Genomic DNA, 19,947 nt, shown 5'->3' on the forward strand with positions numbered 1-19,947 from the left:
GCTCAGTTTGAGTTTTTTAATGTTTTCAAGCCATGTCAGAGTTTCATTTCGTCCAAGTTTTCCAAGGAAATGCCTCCGTAAGAAATTCAGAATCCGAGGAAAACCAGGCTCTTTTAATTTAATTAGTACATTTTTTCAGTTGCTCAAGTAGATGTAATTCAGCAAATGTAACAAGTTACTATCAAACTTAGTTTAAAGGTGACCTGTTATGTTTCCTTGACCTTGTTAGGATAGGTCTGTGGCCTATTCAAAACATGTTCATTACATTATTTTTTGCACAAAATCATTCTTTGATAATAAGATCGGTTCTGCTTCATGTTGCATAAATCTAAATAAGCTACTGTTGAGCTGTTTTGCTTTTACCCAATCCTACGTGAAAATTACTCCAAACAAATGCACAATTATACAGCCGCATGTCTTAGAAAAGCAGAAGTAGCGCCTCCTGCACAACCAACAAGAATGTAACAAGTGATTTCTTGATGGTAAGTCTAAAAGAAAACACTTGTCTTTTCAAGTACAGTACAACAGTAAAACCAGCTGACTAAACATGCTGAAGCTCTACTGGGGTTGCTAGGTAATGTACTGAAGCTCTACTGGGGTTGCTAGGTAACGGGCTGGGCTTTGCTGGGGTTGGTAGGTAACGGGCCTGTGTCTTCTCATTTGTTACATTACATTCAGGAGATTTTTGAAATGGCTCATTTTCCAGACATCAAAATACTTTAACTTACCACAAAAAGAAAAAAAAAAAGCTGGGTGTTTTTTTAAGTGCTTGTGCCATTTTTAGAAGCAGTTCAGACTCGGATGGAAGAATAAAAACATGCAAAATGTGAACTTGGCATCATAGATCCCTTTAAAGAAAATACTGACTTACAGCATATTTGCAGGAGCCATTATCAGGTGATGAAAATCTACGTTGTACCTCCGGCACTCTGTCTGGTCTGCCCCTGCTTTCGTAATGAACACAAACGGCACAAAGTGAGAGATAAATTTGAGTAGATGCAATAAAAGGAAGGAAGGAAGGAAGGAGCAGATTAATTTCCTATGGCAAAAGGAACATGATCAGAAAGGTACCAAGCTAACAGGACTGATCTGGAGACGGTACAAATTGACCTGAGTAATAATTTCGCCTGCTGCCTCTTCATACATATAGCGCTGCCTCCAATGTTATGTTACCGCTGTTATGCAAAAACCCCAGAATAGAAAACTTGGCGAATATTTAATCACATTTTCTCCAATTTGTTCTTAGTAGTCAGGGCAGAATTTGTAAAATAAAACCCCAATATGCCTCTTGGACTATTAAACTGGGCTGTTTAATAGTCAATTAAAGGTTTTAATCTGATTTCAGCAACAAATGTGTGAGGAATGTGTTGCTGTCAGCTGCTTGCTGTGATTCTGGAGTGTTTTTATTTTCATCTGTATTTTGATTTTTTTTAAAACTGTGTTGAGCTTATGTCTCGTCATATCAGTTTATTATTTTGTATTTTGTAAACAACTCTTTTTGTGCATATAAGTTGCAGATTAGTTTTAATGCTTCTGTTTGCCTCCTCTCCCAGCTGCACCCGTTTTGCAGTCATCTAGCATTTAAAGGCTTATATTCAAAACACGTTCATTACATTTTCTGCACAAAATTATTCTTAATGACATTTTAGTCTGGTCAGTTATGCCTGGTTTGAGCTGCTTTAAGGCGCCTTGTCACTTTAAATCCAAATAAGCTGTTGCTGGCCACGCCCCCCACACATGAAAATGACAACTAACACATACAACTAGCAAGAACACAAAATGTGGCTCTCCCAAGGGGTTGCTAGGTAACAGACTGGGCTTTGCTGGAGTTGCTAGGCAACAGGCAATGATTTGTGATGTTACACTCCAGAGGTTTTTGAAACGGCTCATTTTCCAGACACCAAAAGTCATTAAATTATTGCCCAAAAACAACTGTTTTTTTTGTTTTGCTTTTTTAAAAAGTTCTTGGACTGTATTAAGAACCAGTTGAGATTCTGAATTAAATGTGAATATTAAAATCCTGTTTTCTGTAAATCAAACTGTGACAAACATTGGAAGTACTCCTGGATCAGTGCTTCTGTTTCATTGGTTTTGTCTGTAGTCTCAAACTCCCAGCTGGTCGAGACAGGTAGTCATCCATAGTAGCTGCATTTCCATTGATAATATAATTGCGCAAATTGGAATTACAAAAATAAATTTGTTTAATGGAAATACGGCAGTATCGAAAAAAGTTTTTGCGCTAGGATATGATGGCTTTTCGGCTGTATTGACATAGACGTATTTCGTAAAATTGCAACAGAAATACTTTTCACGTCACATGATGAACAACTGGATGTTACTACTGGCGGAAACGACGAAGAAGATGACAGGAAGATGACGGTGTGTGATGTTTTTAATTACTTATGTGAACAAACTTATTCACATGATTTTAGTTGTGTTTCTTATTTAATGAAACACTGCAAATGCAAAATTTTGTTTTTTCCAAATTAGTGGAATATTGACAAAGTTTTGCCTTCATTTGTAATGGACACACAGCTATTAACTCGCTGTAATCGTCTATTTTTGTTGTTAAATAGCCTTGAGATAGTATTTCTTGTGCTACATTTATAAACTCAGCTGAATTTAATTGAAGTAGCTTTGATAAAAAAGAAAAATACATACCCGGGATAAAAATGAGAGAAAAGACTGCAAAAGAACATTTCTGAAAGACCTTCAGACAGTCTGGAGAATTATTGATTACGATCACTCAAAAGAAAATCAACAGTTTATCTTCTTGGGAGGAAAACACAAAGAAATCGCCATAGCGACAAAGTGCAGTTGCAACAAGTGACTTTGACTCATTCAGACAATGTTTTCCTGCAGGGATTTCATTTTGTTTACCTTTCATCTGGGCTCTTTTCAATAAAGTAATCCAACCTGTTATGCCGCCACACACCTTAGACCACAAGGCAAACACAGAGGCTATAAATCTCAGAGAAAAAAACTCTGTACTCACTAAATCTCTTTGCAAAGAAAACTTGAATGCAGCCAGAGCCTTTTTTGTGTTTTATTGATTTTTTTTTTTAACAATAAATCCCACAAAGATGTGCACCTGTGCAGAATATTGAATGATCGTGATTTATTCCTTTTTACTTTTTCTCTTGCGGAAATTCTTTAAATAAAAACCATTTGGACCTAATGAACTGATTCTTCACTGAGGAGGACGAAGCTCCTGGTTTGGAGGCAGTTATCGTGCAATTTATGCCTCGTGGTTTTGGTGCGAGCTCGCCCTCAGGCGTTCACACACATCTCAGTGCATCGACTCTTGAAAAGCCCAGAGATAAGAGCAGAGCTCTCAGTAAGTTATTTTCTCTGAGTATGCTGTTATTAATCCAGACAATAAAGGCTGCAGTTCTCAGAAGTCTGTTTTGCATTCACTGTGTGGTCCTCCAGCTGAGAGATTAGAAAAGGTTCTGCGTTTTTTTCATTGCCGGTTTGATTAAATGAATAGATCGAATATTGGTGCAAACATTTTTAACAAGAAGTGAAAAGAAAAGCACTTCTAGCTTCAACAAGAAGGTTTACAAATAATAAAATATTTAACATTTCACTCAGGTTTGCAATTTAATTTTTCATCATTTAAAAAACACACAGTGTAGTGACATAAATGAAAAGAAAAGCAGAAAATGTATGCTAAAAAATGACAACAACCCAACGAGCAGCTCAAAATTGAGAAATGTCTTAGTTGGATCAAAATCCCAAATTTTGGTCTAATAAAGATAAAACGTTTGGCAAACTTTCTTCAAATTGATTTCAGACTCTCATAGATGTCTATAAAAAGTACCTCTGATGTTATTTAAGACACTATGACACTTTTTGTCAGATGGAAACAAATTTCTACTGACATCTACCGTTTGATGAATTAAATAAGGCCAAGTTTGGGTGTTTAGATTTTATTTCAGGGATGAATGAAAAATAAAAGGTTTGACATCAATCAATCAATCAATGAAGTTTATTTGTCGAGCACATTTCAGCAACATGGCTGTTCAAAGTGCTTCAACATTTGTGAAAACCAATAACAGACATTACGTTTTGTCATCTTTAAAATCATCAATACATATCAAATATGTTGGTTATTGTTCCATTTATTATTATGGTTAAAAATGTTAACAATTCTTTGAGAAGAACATAATATTTATTCATAAACCACAGTAAAACTATAAACGACATTCTTTACACTCCACATACTTTACATTTTAAGTAATTATTTGGTTTCTCTTTTGAATCTAAACCACCACAGACACCACACAGTGAGACATTGGTGTGGCCTCACTTACTATATTTCAGGTGTTTGTCGTTGGCATAATTATTAAATGTAAGAGACTTACAGACTCTCCATGTGTGACTCGGCTTCAAGCCAACAGAAACAAATTAAAACAACTGTTACATCTAAACATTTGAGAAAAAGGCTGCTGGGTTTTGAGATATATACAGTCTTGAAGCCATAAAGAACCAGAGTTTTTAGAGAAACACACAGAAAAATGTATTTTTTTGTCTGCGTCATTAATTTAAAGAAGCGTTTTTTTTTTGTTTTGTTTTTTCTTCCTGTTATCTGTCCTTTCCTCACCCACTGGGATGTGCTTGACTCTGAAAGCTGAATTAATCTTTATGATGCTTTAGCTGCCAGCATGAGGGTGTTGTTTTTTTTGAGTGAGTCAAACGGGTTTCTCTTGCGGTTTCGACAAGCACTTAAAACTATGTGGCGGCACCCATAAGCTTTAATTTTATTGTTACTAATGTGAGGTATGCAATAGTAAACATTTATGGGAAAATGTGTGAATTGAGGTGGAATAAGAAGCATTTCAGATTAGGACTGTATCATTTGTGGGATACGAATCATTAAAATAATTAAGGCGTAACCCTTGTTTTTTTTGGGGGTTTTTTTTTTCTGTTTTTCTGTTTTGTCCAATTATTTAGGCATTTGGCACAATGCTTTTAATTGTTTAAATGGTTGTAGAGCCAAACCAGCAGCAGGGATTGGTTTACACCAAATCTTCCTGTTTCTCTCATAAAAAAACATTTATCTGCGCTGACATCAACAACCAATGAAAACACGTACCGCCATATTCAAAACTGCCAGTTTCATTGGGAAAAATACAATATCATTTTCCCATCTTCCTGCTGTTTGTTTTATTTTCATCCCTTGTAATAAATGGTCAATACAGCACATGTAAAACAATCACCATTATTGGGTTGATTTGTGAATTACCGGTGGGCAAATATATCTTTTAAACCATAAATAGTTTTTTGGTGTTGAAAATAGATTTTTAAAATACAGTTTATACTGTTTATCTGTTAAAAACAAAAATTGATTTGTGAATCAGTTACTCTTTCAGTGACAGACTGGTGACCTGTCCAGGGTGACCCTGCCTCTCGCCCAGAACGTTAGCTGGAGATGGGCACCAGCACCTCCCAACCCCACAAGGCCAAGGGTGTAAAGAAAATGGATGGATGGATGGATGGATGGATGGATGGATGGATGGATGGATGGATGGATGGATGGATGGATGGATGGATGGATGGATGGATGGATGGACGGTTGGAGTTACTCTTTAAAGAAGGCATACTATGCAAAATTCATAAGTTACACATTTTTGTACTTACTTTTGTGTTTCCACTGCTTCTAAAATAACAATCCAGGCGCTTTAAGAAAAAACGCCGAGCTGGTTTTTGACAATAACGTAATGATTTTTGGTGCCTGGAAAACGACCAGTTTCAAAAACCTCCAGAATGTAACGTCACAAATCAGCAGGCACTGCCCCTCACCTACTAACCCCTACTAAGTAGGTGAGGGGTAGTTACCTAGCAACCCCACGGAAGCCCCGCCTCTCACCTAGCAACCCCGCAGAAGCCCCGCCCCTCACCTAGCAACCCCGGAAGCCACGGCCGTTACCTAGCAACCCAAGCTGAGTTCCAGGACATTTGGTCAGTTAGTTTTACCGAAGTATGTAAATGGCTTTTTTTTTTTTAAACACAAGAGTTTTGTTGCTGACTTAATATAATACTGATCATTTCAGTACGTTTAGGTTCATTTTATACGATATAGTTCCAGTTAGTTATAGTTTTTCCCCCATTAATTATCCTAGTTACCATTTCAGTTCACAAAAATGTTTTTCAATTTCAGTTTTTGTTAGTTTTAGTTAAACTATAATAGCCTTGGTGTAAATGTTGAGTCTGGGGGCGTGGCCAGCAGCAGCTTATTTGGATTTAAAGTGACAGAGTCTCTAAAAGAGTTTGTCTGGAAAGGAGTTGAAAATAGGCAGAACTGGCCAGACTAAAATCTCAATATAAGAACAATTTTTCTTCAAAAAATGTAATAAACGTGTTTTGAACAGTTCATACGCCTATCCTAACCTGTTTAAGGAAGCATAATAGAACAGGACATTTGTCAGAAGCAAGGAGAGTAGTTTAAAAAGGGTTTTCTAAATGTGTAAATATTTATAAGAACACGTTTTTGTTGTGACCACAGGACAATCATCATTTAAATGGAAGACATGTTTCAGTTAAATGAGGCACACCACGGTCTTTTCTGTCTTTTAACAGATCCAATTAAGAACCAAGCATTAGCTCTGCTCTACAGTACTGGAACTACATAGCTGTCAAAACCTTGCAAGAGTTTTATGGTTGAGTGCGTTAAATATTTTACAAAGGTGCTGCAGTAACACAGACTTATCTGACCTGTGGAGAATCCCTGAACACAGTGTTTTATTCATTCATTGACCTTTTCGCAGTTGAAACAACCCAGAGCGCTGTCTCCGTTAGTAGATATTCAGCTCCGGTTAGTGGGAAAAACATATATTCTTCTTTCTGTGGAGCCCCAGGTCCAGCCCACAAATGTTTCTGCCAATATATTTTCAGAGCTGCCAGCATTGATGACAAAGGTTAATGAAGAAACAAAATCTGCAAGTAAGCCTGGCCTAAAAAAAGCAGTCAGCTGGTAAGAATGTGAAATTCAGGCTTTTGGAAGTGTTATGTGAATGACGCCCTGTGGCTGCCTGATGCTTCACATTTAATGGTACCTTTTTTGCAGGAATTTCAGCCTTCTCATCACAGCAGAGAAGCTGGTAATTCTGTGAGAAAATTCAGCTTTCCTTGCCTCATAAAGAAAAAAATTAAACGTTAAAAAAATCCCTTTAGCGTTGTGACTTTTTAAGGTTTACTGAATTGCACCTCACTGTGATCATCAATGAACCGTCGCTTAATTTTGTCATATTCATTTGACTACAGGGATGTTTTGCTTCTCTGCAGGCATGTCATGTGCTGTGTACTGTTGACTACAACTGCAAGCTAGATACTCACCGTGAATTTCAAGCATGAATGAATGTTCGGTCTTGGTATTAGGAAACAGTGAGTGTAAGAAGCTGAAATATCAACCTAATAGCTTTGCAGCGCTTACATTTCACAGTCCTCTTCACTGAATCATGTAGCTGAGAGAGCAGCATGAAAGGTACTCAGTGGATGTGCTTCTGTTTGACTCCTTTACTTGACTTTATGTAGCATTTTCTTTAATCTTCTTGTCAGAATCATGTTTTTCTGAAAAGCACTGCAAAAACACCAAATTTTGGTCTACTTTCTTGTGCAAATATCAGTGCTTGACATAATGCAAAACTAACTCAAGATATAGCAGCTTGTTATAAATCAATAGTTTCTCATTAATGATGGCAATAGTAGCTCGTCTTTGAGCTACTATTACTGTCTTTAGAAATGCACCTCTCCTGACCAAAAACAACCAATCAGAGCCAGGAGGAGGGTCTTAATGCTGTCAATCTATCTCATGTACTCACATATAGCTGATGGCTGAGAAACAACTTATTGTTACAAGAAAACCATTTATTGGTGGTCATGCTAATGCTAACAAGTCTATTGAGTCAAGACATAAAGGTAGGCAGAAGTATGATCTAGACCAGGGGTGTCCAAAGTCGGTCCTCGAGGGCCGGCATCCTGCATGTTTTAGTTCTTTCCCTGGTTTAACTCACCTGGATCAAATGATGGCTCGTTATAAGGTCTAAGGGGAACATTGACAAGCTGAAAAGGTTGTTGCTACCACCAGAGAGAGATCTAAAACATGCAGGATGCCGGCCCTCAAGGACCGACTTTGGACACCTCTGATCTAGAATATGTATAGATATCTTTTTTTAATAAAAGTTACATACTGCAGCTTTAACGTTAATTCAATATTTGGATGCGTGACAAACCACATCAACAGAAACATACCTGTCAATCCCTCCCACCCCCCTGACGGTAGATACCCCCTACTCAGCCCTGCTCTTACCACTTACCTGTTAAGGTAGTTTTCTTCTTAACTGAATTCACTCTTCTGAGTGGTTAGATATTTCTCATAGTCTCAAGTCCTAATATTGACAGGTATAGACAGAACGACTACCATTACAAAAACTACAGGCAGAATATAATTCCAAACCAGCGCAGTAAATTGACGTCACAGAAATTCTACTGCGGGAATCCAAGTGAATGGGGGAAAGCCGATTATAATCAAGCTGTTGGTAATTGTTACAAGAAATATCTCACTAAAGACAAAACTTCTCACTTTTTGTTTAGTCATAATTAATTAAATCTAAATGTATTAATTTCCTTTATTCATTTTTAAGGGGGGGGGGGCTAAGAAAAGCATCACGATCGATTTGTATTAGGTCTTAATAACCTCACGCGGGCCGCTTCTCTCACCATTTGCAGCCCACGTGCACATACGAGGCGCGCGCGCGCAGATCGGGAGCGCGCGTGGAGGCGGTCCGGGGACTGCCTCGCTTCTGCTGTAATCGCTTTCCTGCCGCTGCTACCTCCAGTTAAATAGCAAGGACAACGGGAGCGAGCAGACGGCCGTGTGAGGATATACTTTTCTCGGTACCTTGGGGATTACGACGCCGAATTGCAGCATCGACGGCCAACCGGCGAGGTAAACTCGACAACCGCCTTTTTTGGGGGGAGTAGATTGAGAAAAAAAGTAGCTAAAAAAAAATCTCCCGTGAAAGAAAAGTGTCGTTTTCCAGTGAAGGAGGAGGAGGGAAGGAGAGAGAGAGGGAGCGAGAGAGGACGGGGGAGGCGGTGGGAAGAGTCTCCCTTTGTGCCGAAGCAGGGTCACCGCTCTCCCGGAGCTCCGCCGCCGCTGACCGTCCTCCGCCGGACAGAAACGCCTCCCTCTATGCGTCGTTTTTATCAATTAGTTATAAAACAAAGCAGGCCTGCTCATCTCTGATCAGCGGCGCAGCCCGCAGCCGTAACCCTACTTTCCGCCTCCTCCCCCCGGCCTCGTAATGTTAGCTAGCTCCCTATAATGTTTACGGTGGCTTTTGTAGATCCGCTCGGCTGCGGTCCCCCGGTCCGACCCCCCATTGTGTGGGCTTTATCCCCGTAAACGTTACGGTGGTGAAGTTAGCTCCCAATTAAAGGGACATTTCTTTGCTTTTAGGGAATCTGAACCCCCCTTTCATTTACTAGATTATCCTGAAGATTCTTTAAATCACCGTTTCTGACTCGTAAAATGTTTGTAATTTTGGTTAAAACCACACGAAAATGTCTATATTACAGCTTTTTTCCTTTTAACAACACATCTTAGACATATAGTTTGTGATGAGTAATTAATTTACTCTATAAACCAGAGTAAAGCTGGGTTTTATTGGTTTTTGTTTAGACTGTTAGACCTACTTCAATAATGTCCACTTTGAAAACTGCAGTATTGTTTTGTTTGTTTGCTGAAACTCTAAAGAAAGATTATTATTTTTTGGTCCTAAAATATATCTTAGTTTGGTAATCACTTTATTTAGACTGACCACACCTGGGGTAAGTTGTTTAGAAGTATTCACATACCACTGTAGGCAGGGATGCACTATATTGACACCAACATCTATCGGCTGATATTAGGCATTTATTGGTCCGATAAATAAAACTGGGCCAACGTATTATTTTTGCGTTTTGACTACACCTTAGATGAGATCCAGATTGAGAATATTATTTAAACTGGTCAAACCTACATTAATGACAGATTTTTTCAAGCTGAGTTTGATATACCCATTTGTGGAGACGCATAATTAGGATTTTAATTGGATTCTTTTAGTCATCTAGATTTGATTCTAGTTTAAAACTTTAACAATGGAAAACATTATTCTGTACTGATAGTCTTTTATAGACGGCTTGTCATTTGATAATTGTTTGTTCTATTTGTTAAAATACCAAAAACGATGATTTCTATACTTTCTGTTTATATTAAGTCAAATGTGGAAACTGCAGGCTGGTAAAACCAAAACCAGATGAGGTAAAAAACCTTCAACATATGGCGTGGAATGTGTGAAACCTTAGTTTTGGAAGTGGCGCTTCCAAATCACACTCTATAATTGGTATACAATAATTCATCTGAGGTTTTTGTAGATATTAGAGCGGATTTAAAGTGGTTTAGATTACTTAAAAGCAGTAAAATGTATGCTTACTGGATTCTAGCTAATAATACTACAGATTTATCTTGAATTTTCTCCTCGTCCTTGTTTCGACCCTCATCTGATCGGTTGTCGTAGCTGACGCCTTTCCACGAACTGCTCTTCAAGGAAAGCAAAGGCAACCCGAAACCTCATTCAGAAGAACTCCTCGCTTATCAGACACCTATCATCTTTTATTACACTACAACCACAACACATTTATGTTGACTTGTCTTTTTTTGCTATTGTGATTGAAGACAAGAGTTTTTCACAAATTGGGGGTCATTAATGATGCATCCGCTTTAATCAAACTCTAACTCATTTGTTTAGAAAGTCCGGTTTGTTTTGGAGATGTGAATGCGTAAGAAAACTCTGATGCGGACCAAAAAAGTGAATTCTGGTCCATCTAAAACCCTCGATCTCAGATCATTTGCGGGACCTGGTGCAGTTAGAATGTGTGTGTGAATGCAAGCTGACCAGAGACCGCTCCAAAAGCAGGAAGTACAGAGCAGGGCATTCTGGGTAAATGCAACCAAAACAAACGCGAGAGTTTAGCGTTGGCAGGAAGAAATCCTCCAATCAGACGCCACCCCATTTCTGTTTACATTTCATGAAAAAAGGTTTTTTGTGTTGTCTCCTTTGGTGGTTCTAGGTGCAGCGCCACCACAAACGAGGAGGTTAACAGGTTTTTCAAAAGGTTTGGTTTGTTTGACATAGTGTGAAAGCGAACCGCACAAGCTGGAAATGTTACAAATGTTGGAATTTTGGTCTCCAGTGGAGCCAAGTCTACCAGACTATCAGGTGTGAAAACACCTTGAGATGATTTGGACAGGTGTGGAGGACGAATAGTGGTTGTGTTGGACAAATGATGTGAAACAGGGAGCTACCAAAGAGCAGAAAAGGACAGCTAAAGGGAATCATTCCTAAATGTTATTTGCAGTTACTGAAAAAGCCATTTTATGAGTTTATTAAGATGAAAGATAAAATTGATCTTAAGTGTCTTATTATCCACTGTGTGTGTAAAGAAGACAAATTACAGCAGCAGCAGCAGCAGCAGCTTTGTTTGCCTTAAATCTGGGTCAGTAAAGTCATTCCGTTAAAGTCGTATCAAGGCTGCTCTTCAGTGTGGCTCATATTTACTTTTTATCCCAATGTTTGCATCTGAAAATACAGTTCGTCTTTATACTTCTTGCAAATCTTTAAAGGTAACCTAGTACGCTTCCCTGGAAAGGTTAGGATATTTTTATGGACAATAAAAACATGTTGATTACATTTTTTGTACAAAGTAATTGTCAGATGATGAGCTTTTATTCTGCTCAGTTCTGCCTTTTTTGAGCTCCTCTCAGATGAGATGTTTTGGGGCCTCTGTCACTTTACATCGAAATGAGCAGCCGGTGGCCAGGGCCCCCAATTCAGTGCCTGCACCCGCCCGTGAAAATGGTTGCAAACTGATGTGCAATTATACAACTGTACATATTTGAAAAGCATTAGTAGAGCCTCCTGGACAACCAACCAGGCCTGTCCATTTTTTTTTAATTTTTGCTTTTTTTTAGGGCCCACGATGTCCAGCGAAGTGCAGAGACCGGACGACAGCCCCAGCACGAGCGGGGGCAGCTCTGATATCGAACAAAGGGAAACGGTACCGCCTGAGCAGGAGCGAGAGCAGGCACAGCCCAAAAAGAAGGAGACCAAGATCTCAAGTAAAACCGCTGCTAAACTTTCAACTAGTGCCAAGAGGTAAGCCGAGGATCCCCAAAAAACAAAAAACAAACCAACAACCTCGGCGTCATCGTTTACACAGGAGCTGTTTTGTGAGACCAAAGCTCTGCCTCCTCGTACCCCGGGGGTGTGAGGTTGTACAAAAAGCCTCCGGTCCCCACAGGCGTTGTTGTTTCAGATGCTGCAGCTCTGAAGTGTCACTGCTGTCATCTGAAAGCGATATTCCCCATTCCCGTCTGTTTGTTCTTTAATAGATATGCCTCATGCTCCGCAACACTTAACTCCAAGTCCGCCGGTCCTTCCCAAAAAAAAAGGCAGATGAGAGTTATGCAACCATGTGAGCGAAGAGTCTGCTGAGGACATGCAGTCTTTTCTTATAAAAGTGACTGATGCTGCGAGCGTTTTCATTTCCTGTGCTTCTCTTGAAGCTATGAAGCTTGCAGCACAAAAATCATGAAGGTGTTAATGACACTAATGGATAAAAAAGCAGCTTCTGCTCTCACTTGCTCTTTTTTTGTCTGTAAGAAGTACGACCGCAACTAATGATTATCTTAGTAAAAAATTCTCACATTTTATAGGTTTTTCACTTAACATCTTAAGATTTTTCATAAAGTATTTGAAATATATTAAAATATGCAGATAAACAAAAAGTGTAAGTGGCTTTTTTATTATCTTGTACAGTTTTGACCCAATTGCTGCTCTGAATATGTTGTTTTTCAGGAAATTGACTTTTTTTTGACTGTATACTCCAGCTAACAATTAATCGATTTGTAAATTAGAGACAGGAAATGTTTGCAATCATGACATAAAAATGTGTAGGAAACCTTAGTAACACTTAAGGTCGCAACTAATGATTATTTTAATCATCGATTAATCTATTGATTTTGATGATTAGTTGATTAATCGGATAAGAAAAATCCCACATTCTGCAGTTTCTTCACTTAAGCCTGTTTTATACAGTATTAGAAACACATTAGGAAACAAACAAACAAATCAGTTATTTATAATTAAGTATGAAAATAAACATTTGTCTAAAATGCAGTAACACTCTTAGTTTACGCTTCATCTTGTGTAACAAAGGATGCATCTAGAGCTTTAAAAAATACTTTTTCAGCCCTTTCTGCTTGATGTAACATTGATGCAGTGTTGAGCTAATCAATCGTTTTAATCAATAATTGGATTTCAAAAGGTGCTTAATAGGGATTTTCTTTCTGAATTTGAACCAGCTGAAGCTAAAACTTTAACAATTTAGTTCCCGGTAGAATATATTCACATTTATTTATCTTAAATGCAAAATATTCATGTATCTTTTGTATTTTTTTATCTCAATTACAGCTCTGAGTGTGTTGTTCTTTCAGAAATGGGCCTTTCTTTGAGTCTGTATACTCCAGTTAATGATTAATTTATTACTAAATTAGTTGATGATTATTTCGATGATGGATTAATCCTATTATTTGTGTCAGGCCTTGTAAGAATGTGTTAACGGCACATTCCTCTGCTTTCCCTGCAGTCAGACAACACTAAGATCACTGATGTATAATTCATCTAAAATCATGAATAAACATAACTCATAACATCGATTTTCATGTTTTCTGTGCTGTGCCTTCAAAAGGCGAGGTTAAAAATACAAAAGGTGCCTTTCTGTGTGTTTGAACCTCACATTAAATGGAAAATCTTTGCTTTCCAGGATCCAGAAGGAGCTGGCAGAAATAACACTAGACCCACCTCCAAACTGCAGGTAAGGAGTTTCTGCTTTTATTTGTGTAAAGCGAAGTGGGAGCACAGAGCAGCTGTAATGGGCGCAGGCAGCAGAAACATGCTCGTTTCATGGCTACGCTGTAATGCTCCTCCTTTTGTCTGGGCTCCTATTCTGCTGCTGCTCGTGTGTGTGTGTGTGTGTGTGTTTGAGGGGGTAATCTCAGGTGAAAAAGAGCGACTGCAACCCATTCTTGCATTGTTGTTGCTGCACAAAGCAAACAGAAAAAAAACAGGGTTACGTTGCAGTCTGGAAAAGTCGGTAATGTGTTTTCCAGATCTGGACACATATGGAAAATTATTTGGATTTCTTCTCTGTTTTTCTACAAGGTCTTTTCATCTTGTTTATTGGAGATTGAGCGCCGTAGAAATATCTGCTAAAAATACGCTGCAAGCTTTCAGTATTTAAACTTTAAAAATCAGATAAAAGGATGAAGGTCAAATGTGACCCAGATGCGCTTTTTTTGTCCTAATGTGACCCATGTTGAGCTTCTTTACGACAGTCTGATTCTAACCTCTCCACCAAAATAATCTGATCTTCTTCCATATGTGGATCTACTTCAGATATCTTACTGCTTTCAAGCCATCTGCAGTCTGAACGGTCATTTTATTTGACTTTTATGTGATTGATGCGAGACATGAAACATACATCTGCACCTGAAGAAGGCAGACGAGGTAAATCCAGATGTAAACAGTGGCTGAAAATTATGATTTTGAAAGAAGTATGGGTCACTGAAGTGCACCACATCACAATCAGGCCTGGTTCTGACTCCACATGCCTTTCTCTACAAAAACCTTTTGCTATTAGTTGTGCTTTATTTTATTAGCTTCCTCCATTAAAATCACGCGTGAATAAGTTTGTTCGTGCAATAAGTCATTAAGAAACATGCCTCACCATCGTCCTCCCACCACTTCCTGCGTCTTCTTTGTCGTTTCCACCAGTAGTAACATCTGGTTGTTGTTCATGTGACTCGTGATGGGAAGAAAGTGTTTCCTTTGCAGTTTGGCTCCGTCCATTATTACTTTTGTAAACAAAAAGCTGTTGTGTGACGTCAACCTTCTTCTTTTACGTATGTGGGTTGTTTTGGGGTCATAAATTCTCATTGCAGGCATTCTGAATTATTACACAAAAATATATCGCGTTTCAGGAAAAAAATCGGAATTGAGCATCCAGACTTTTTGTGTGAATGTAGCCTAAGGGTTATTTCACACCAGTTGCCCTCATGTCTTCTTTGGAGGTTTCGTGTCGTTTCCTTCAGTGGTTCTTGGTGCAGCGCCACCACAGGCGAGGAGGGGAACAGGTTTTTCAGTTTGGTTTGTTTGACGCAGTGCAGTGTGAAAGTGAACCACACAAACTGAAAATGTAACAAATGTTGCAACTTTGGTCCCCAATCGAATTGAATCTACAGGGAAATCAGATGTGAAACCATCCAAAGAACTGTAAGTTTTAGTCTGGAAGGGTTGGAAAAGCAGTCAGGAACCCTGCGCTTTCTGGGAAGAGAGCTTGGTTTTTACTCGGAGTGTTTTGGTTCAGTGGAAGAAAACAAGCAGCAGTGTGACTTTAAAGCCCAGCTTTGATTCTGGTGTGATTCCACCCCCACCATCACCTCTCTGTGCGGGGACAATGGTTATTGTGTGCGAGCGCCGCGGCTCTGAGCCTTCTGAGGAAGAGCGTCGCTCACGATGTGCATCCCTGTAAAGCCAGGGTTTCCCAGAAACCGGCCTTTATTAACCCAAATAACACAGACTGACACGTCGCCGCTGATTGCAGCTCTGTTTGGCGGAGAACAGTCTCACTCTGCGTCTGCGCTCTGATGGAAAATGGAAGCTGGTCTTTTTTTTCGTCCATCATGGGCACCTGCTTAAAATGATTAAGGAAAACGGCTTTATGTGACTCATCAGGCGGTTTGAAATGACTACACCCTAGACGGCCTTCTTTATTGCCTGAATTAATCACCCCTGCTGGCTCCCGTCGGAACCCCCGCCATCATTAACCATAAACATTGAGCTAACCTTTTCATTTGAGCTCATGGCCCAGTTTTGTTATTCTGCTGACGGCTGGAGGAGACGTTGTTTTCCTCCAGGACTCTAATCTTTATCTTTTCCACCTCCCTAAAAAAAAACAGGTAGGCTCACATGAAGGATTTGGCTGGAGGACATAAGTAAGTAATTTGAAAGTAAAATAATCGCCATCGGATATTTCACAGCCGTCGTCTTGGCGGGGGAGCTAGTTGCCCGGGAAACAATTAAGCTTCTTGGGGATTATCCTTTTATTCCTGCGTGTGTTCCCTTTCCTACGCTCTAAAATGATTCCTGGATCTAACAACATGTCTTCTGTGATGTTTCCTCCAATCGATTAATGACTACAGGGGTCAGACGCATAAAAATATCACACGGCACATTTTACACATGCTCACATGAGCGAGCGCGGACCGCAGAGGCCTGTGCACCACATGCTTGCGGTTAGGTTAGCCTGAAAGGTTATTCATTTCATTTACGGTGACAAATGGAGACGCAATCTGTCCCCCCCACCTCCTGCCCTTCCTCGAGTTGCGTTCAAGAGATTCCTGCGTTTTCATTGTGCTGTTTTGGAGCATTCTGCCGCCTTGAGACAGAAAGAATAATCTTTTTCAATTGTTTTTTTGGCATTTAGTTATGAAAAATCAACCTGGAACTGAATAACTGCTGCCATCCAACATTTCTAATAACTTGGTAATGGATCTTTTGGGTTGTTGTTGAGTTTTGATCCTTTATTTATGCAGAATTGTTTTAAATGAGCTTCATTTAAAACAATATAAAACTCCTCTATAGAGGAGTTTTATATTGGTGACAATAAAGGTAAATCTATTCAGTCTATGCTTTGTGCTCTGAGAGACGTCAAGCTTTATTCTTTAAATTGCACTTTCTGAATCATTTGAAGGGTTTGTTGAAGTTTATTTTGTATGTTTGACCAACCTGTTTCAGTTTCTTAGTTATTTTTTTTATGTTGGCTTTCATGCTCTTAAACGCGCTGACAGAACAGTTGTGTTGTTTTCAGGGCGGGGTAGTACTTTGCTACATTACTCAATTACATTTACTTGAGTAACTTTTTCAAAGAAATTACTTTTAGGAGTATTTTTACTATGTTGTACTTTTTACTTCTACTTGAGTAATTTTATTGTGAAGTATTTCTGCTCTTGAGTAAATTGAGTAAATAAAGAAGCAGTTAAAACCCAAATGGAAGCATAAAAACATGCAAAATGTGAATCTTGCATAATGGACCCCCTTCTATATTGTTAAACATAGTATTATTTTTAGTTTGTTTAATTTTATCACCTAAAGGATATTACTAGTAACGATGAAGCATTCAAATGGAAACTGAGTTTGTTTTAATGTATCATGGGATTAACTGATTCATTGCGACAGGCCAACTTGTGCTTGAAACCAAAGATTTAAAAGGGTGTAAATACTTTTTGCATGCTCTGTGCAGGTTCTCTCCTCTGAATTGAGCTGCTCTGGTTTCAGCTTCCTCATACTGTTGATAAAAGCTGTAATGAATGGAGAGTTTTGCTGATGATCTAATTTAAAGCGTGCCAGACAGGAGCTGCCAGCTTCATAAGGGTAATAAAACTCTAATGCCTTTTCATCAGGGCTCTATTTAAAGTCACTGTGATAACACTTAGCTGCATTTAAAGCCATTATTTACTCATTACATATGCTGCCTGTTTGGATAAACCGAGCACAGTAATGCATTGTGCAACATTTCCAAGCATCAGATCTGTGTAACAAAGTGTGGTGTCACTTACCTTAAAATCACAAGCAGCCGTTTCCACTTGACACCAGGTTTTATCTGCCTCTCTCGGCTTTGTGACGGCTTGCTCGTCACCTTGGCAGTTGTCGCGCATCAGAAGAGCAGGAACACGCCGAAGCCCCGGAGGATTTGACACAGCAATTATTCTCGCTGTCATACACTTCCAAGTGAATTGCACAGGCAGCTTGTGCTTCCTCGCCTGTTGAAGCGTACCAAGCTGCTTTTTAGTGGCTTTTTTTTTTTTTTTTTGCTGGGTGTGCAAATATTGCCTCAATCTTGCAGGAAAATAAACTTTTTATTTGATGCTATAACAGATAAAATTTAGCAGTGTTATCCGTAGGTCTGTTGCAATAAATCAATTAATCGCATGATGAATTAATACAAATTCAGTAATTTTCACTTGCATGATTTGTCGTTTTTCTCTTTTTTGCTTCAGTCTGATGCTTTGGTTTCAACTATTCATTTTTGTTGGAAGATTTTTTTTGCTTCATATTTTATTTTATTTGCTGTTTCTGTTTTGTTTGTGGTAATTAAAATGTCTTTCAGTTCCAGTGTTAAATGTTCATTAGAATTTAAAGTTTGTTCATTTTTGAGAATGTGTTCTTGCATTATTTTGCCATTCTTACTATATTACTTAAAACTGGCCTCAAAACAACAATATTATCGATTATCACAATAACTTCTGCCTCTCGGCTTTGTGACGGTAATGTATCGTCCAGCACCATTTGTTATTGTGACAGGCCTTGTTATCTCTATTGCTGGATGTATAAAGCTGGTATCCCAGTACGTAAATTTTTTAGTTTTATTCATCGAGACACAATAAAAGTAGTCTGATTTTAATCAGGTTTAAACAGAATTTCACCTCTGGTTAAAGCGGACTAAACTGGGAGAATGGATCCTTAAATTCAAACTCTGGATCGTTTATCTAGAAAGTCCGGTTCATTTGGGGAGATGTGAATGTGTAATCTATCTGGTCCCCTTAAAAACCTCCGTCTCGGTTGAAGTGAACTCTGGTGCGGTTTAAATTCATATCTGAATGTAGGCGGACAGGAGACCGCTCCAAAAGCAGGAAGTGGACTATACAGAGTGCAGGGCATTCTGGGTAAATGCAACCAAAACAAACATGAGAACCTAATGCTAGCGAGTGAAACGGGTTGTGGTCTTTTACCAAAGGCTAAATAAAGTCCTACAAATCTGACACCTCTCCACTTTTACTTGCATTTTGTGAAGAATGAAGTTGTGCTCATGTCTTCTTCAGTGGTACTTGGTGCAGCGCCCCCACAGGCGAGGAGGGGAACAGGTTTTTCAATCACTTTTTCATTTAACTCTGTAAACGGTGTAAAATCGAACCACACCAGCTGGAAATTCGCTTCCACACTGCTTTGTATCAAATGAACCAGTCTAATTGGATAACCTGTTTTTGCTAGTCTTTTTCCCAATTAAGTGAATTCCTTGGTTTATGTTCATCTGCATTCAGTCTAAAAGAGTTATAACAGTTTTGGGTTTTTCATTATTGTTTAGTTTTATTTAGTTGTGACATTTTGTGTGACTAATTCAGATAGTTTTAACTAGTATTTAGAGTTTTTGCTCATTTTTCTTATCAGTTGAATATTGTTTATAGTAGTAGTTTTAGTTTTTCATTCTTTGGAATTCAAAAAGGTCAAAGTTTTGTATTGTGATTATGTATAATGAATACTCAACACAGGATACAATTAAAAAAAAAGTTAAATTATTGTTGAACAACCAGCCGACTCCGGCGTTTTCTCCCAACTTTTGCTGTTGCCATTTTGCCACCAGGTGGAATATTAAGTAACATAATTTTCCAACAGTGTTCGTATCGGGGGGAAAAAACAATCACATCACATCAAAAGGCCAATAAATATATTGATAAACACAAAGACTAAGGTTATTGTATAACTTCATGAACACATAATGTTGTTCCTCTTAGTTTTTCCCATCACCGTTTTTATTTATTTCAAGTAATGACAAAGTTTCCTCAATTATAGTTTGTGTTATCTGTTTAGTTTTAGTTGATTATAATAACCTTGTAAAAGGAAATCTGAGGAGCTTCAGGGTTTGAAAACTTTGGTATTTTGCCTGGAATAAACATCTCAATGAAAACTGGTGTAGACAAATGTTTTGTCTTCTCTCATCTTATCTCTCCGCCATCCTCCCCCTCTCCTCGGTTTGTCATAAAAATACACCTTTCCGCCTCCCAGT

The 19,947-nt window shown here is 38.6% G+C and overlaps 1 protein-coding gene across 2 annotated transcripts in view; it reads left to right on the top strand.

Moving 5' to 3' along the window:
- Positions 1–13,968, top strand: part of LOC106961156 (ubiquitin-conjugating enzyme E2 E2-like) — a 61,768-nt gene extending 47,800 nt beyond the window's left edge. The window contains exons 1-3 of one of the 2 annotated variants that reach the window (XM_015054694.1): positions 8,849–8,950; positions 12,017–12,200; positions 13,870–13,968. In XM_015054694.1, coding sequence (XP_014910180.1) covers positions 12,025–12,200; positions 13,870–13,924 — 231 coding nt within the window. In that variant the 5' untranslated portion in view covers positions 8,849–8,950; positions 12,017–12,024 and the 3' untranslated portion in view covers positions 13,925–13,968. Of the gene's footprint in view, positions 1–8,848; positions 8,951–12,016; positions 12,201–13,869 lie in introns of those variants that run through there. The other variant, XM_015054695.1, reaches the window with a different exon arrangement.
- Positions 13,969–19,947: the final 5,979 nt, after the last annotated feature.

Source organism: Poecilia latipinna, unplaced genomic scaffold, assembly GCF_001443285.1.
Source record: "Poecilia latipinna isolate Pla-1442-1.1 unplaced genomic scaffold, P_latipinna-1.0 Scaffold1271, whole genome shotgun sequence".
NCBI classification, from domain to species: Eukaryota; Metazoa; Chordata; class Actinopteri; order Cyprinodontiformes; family Poeciliidae; genus Poecilia; species Poecilia latipinna.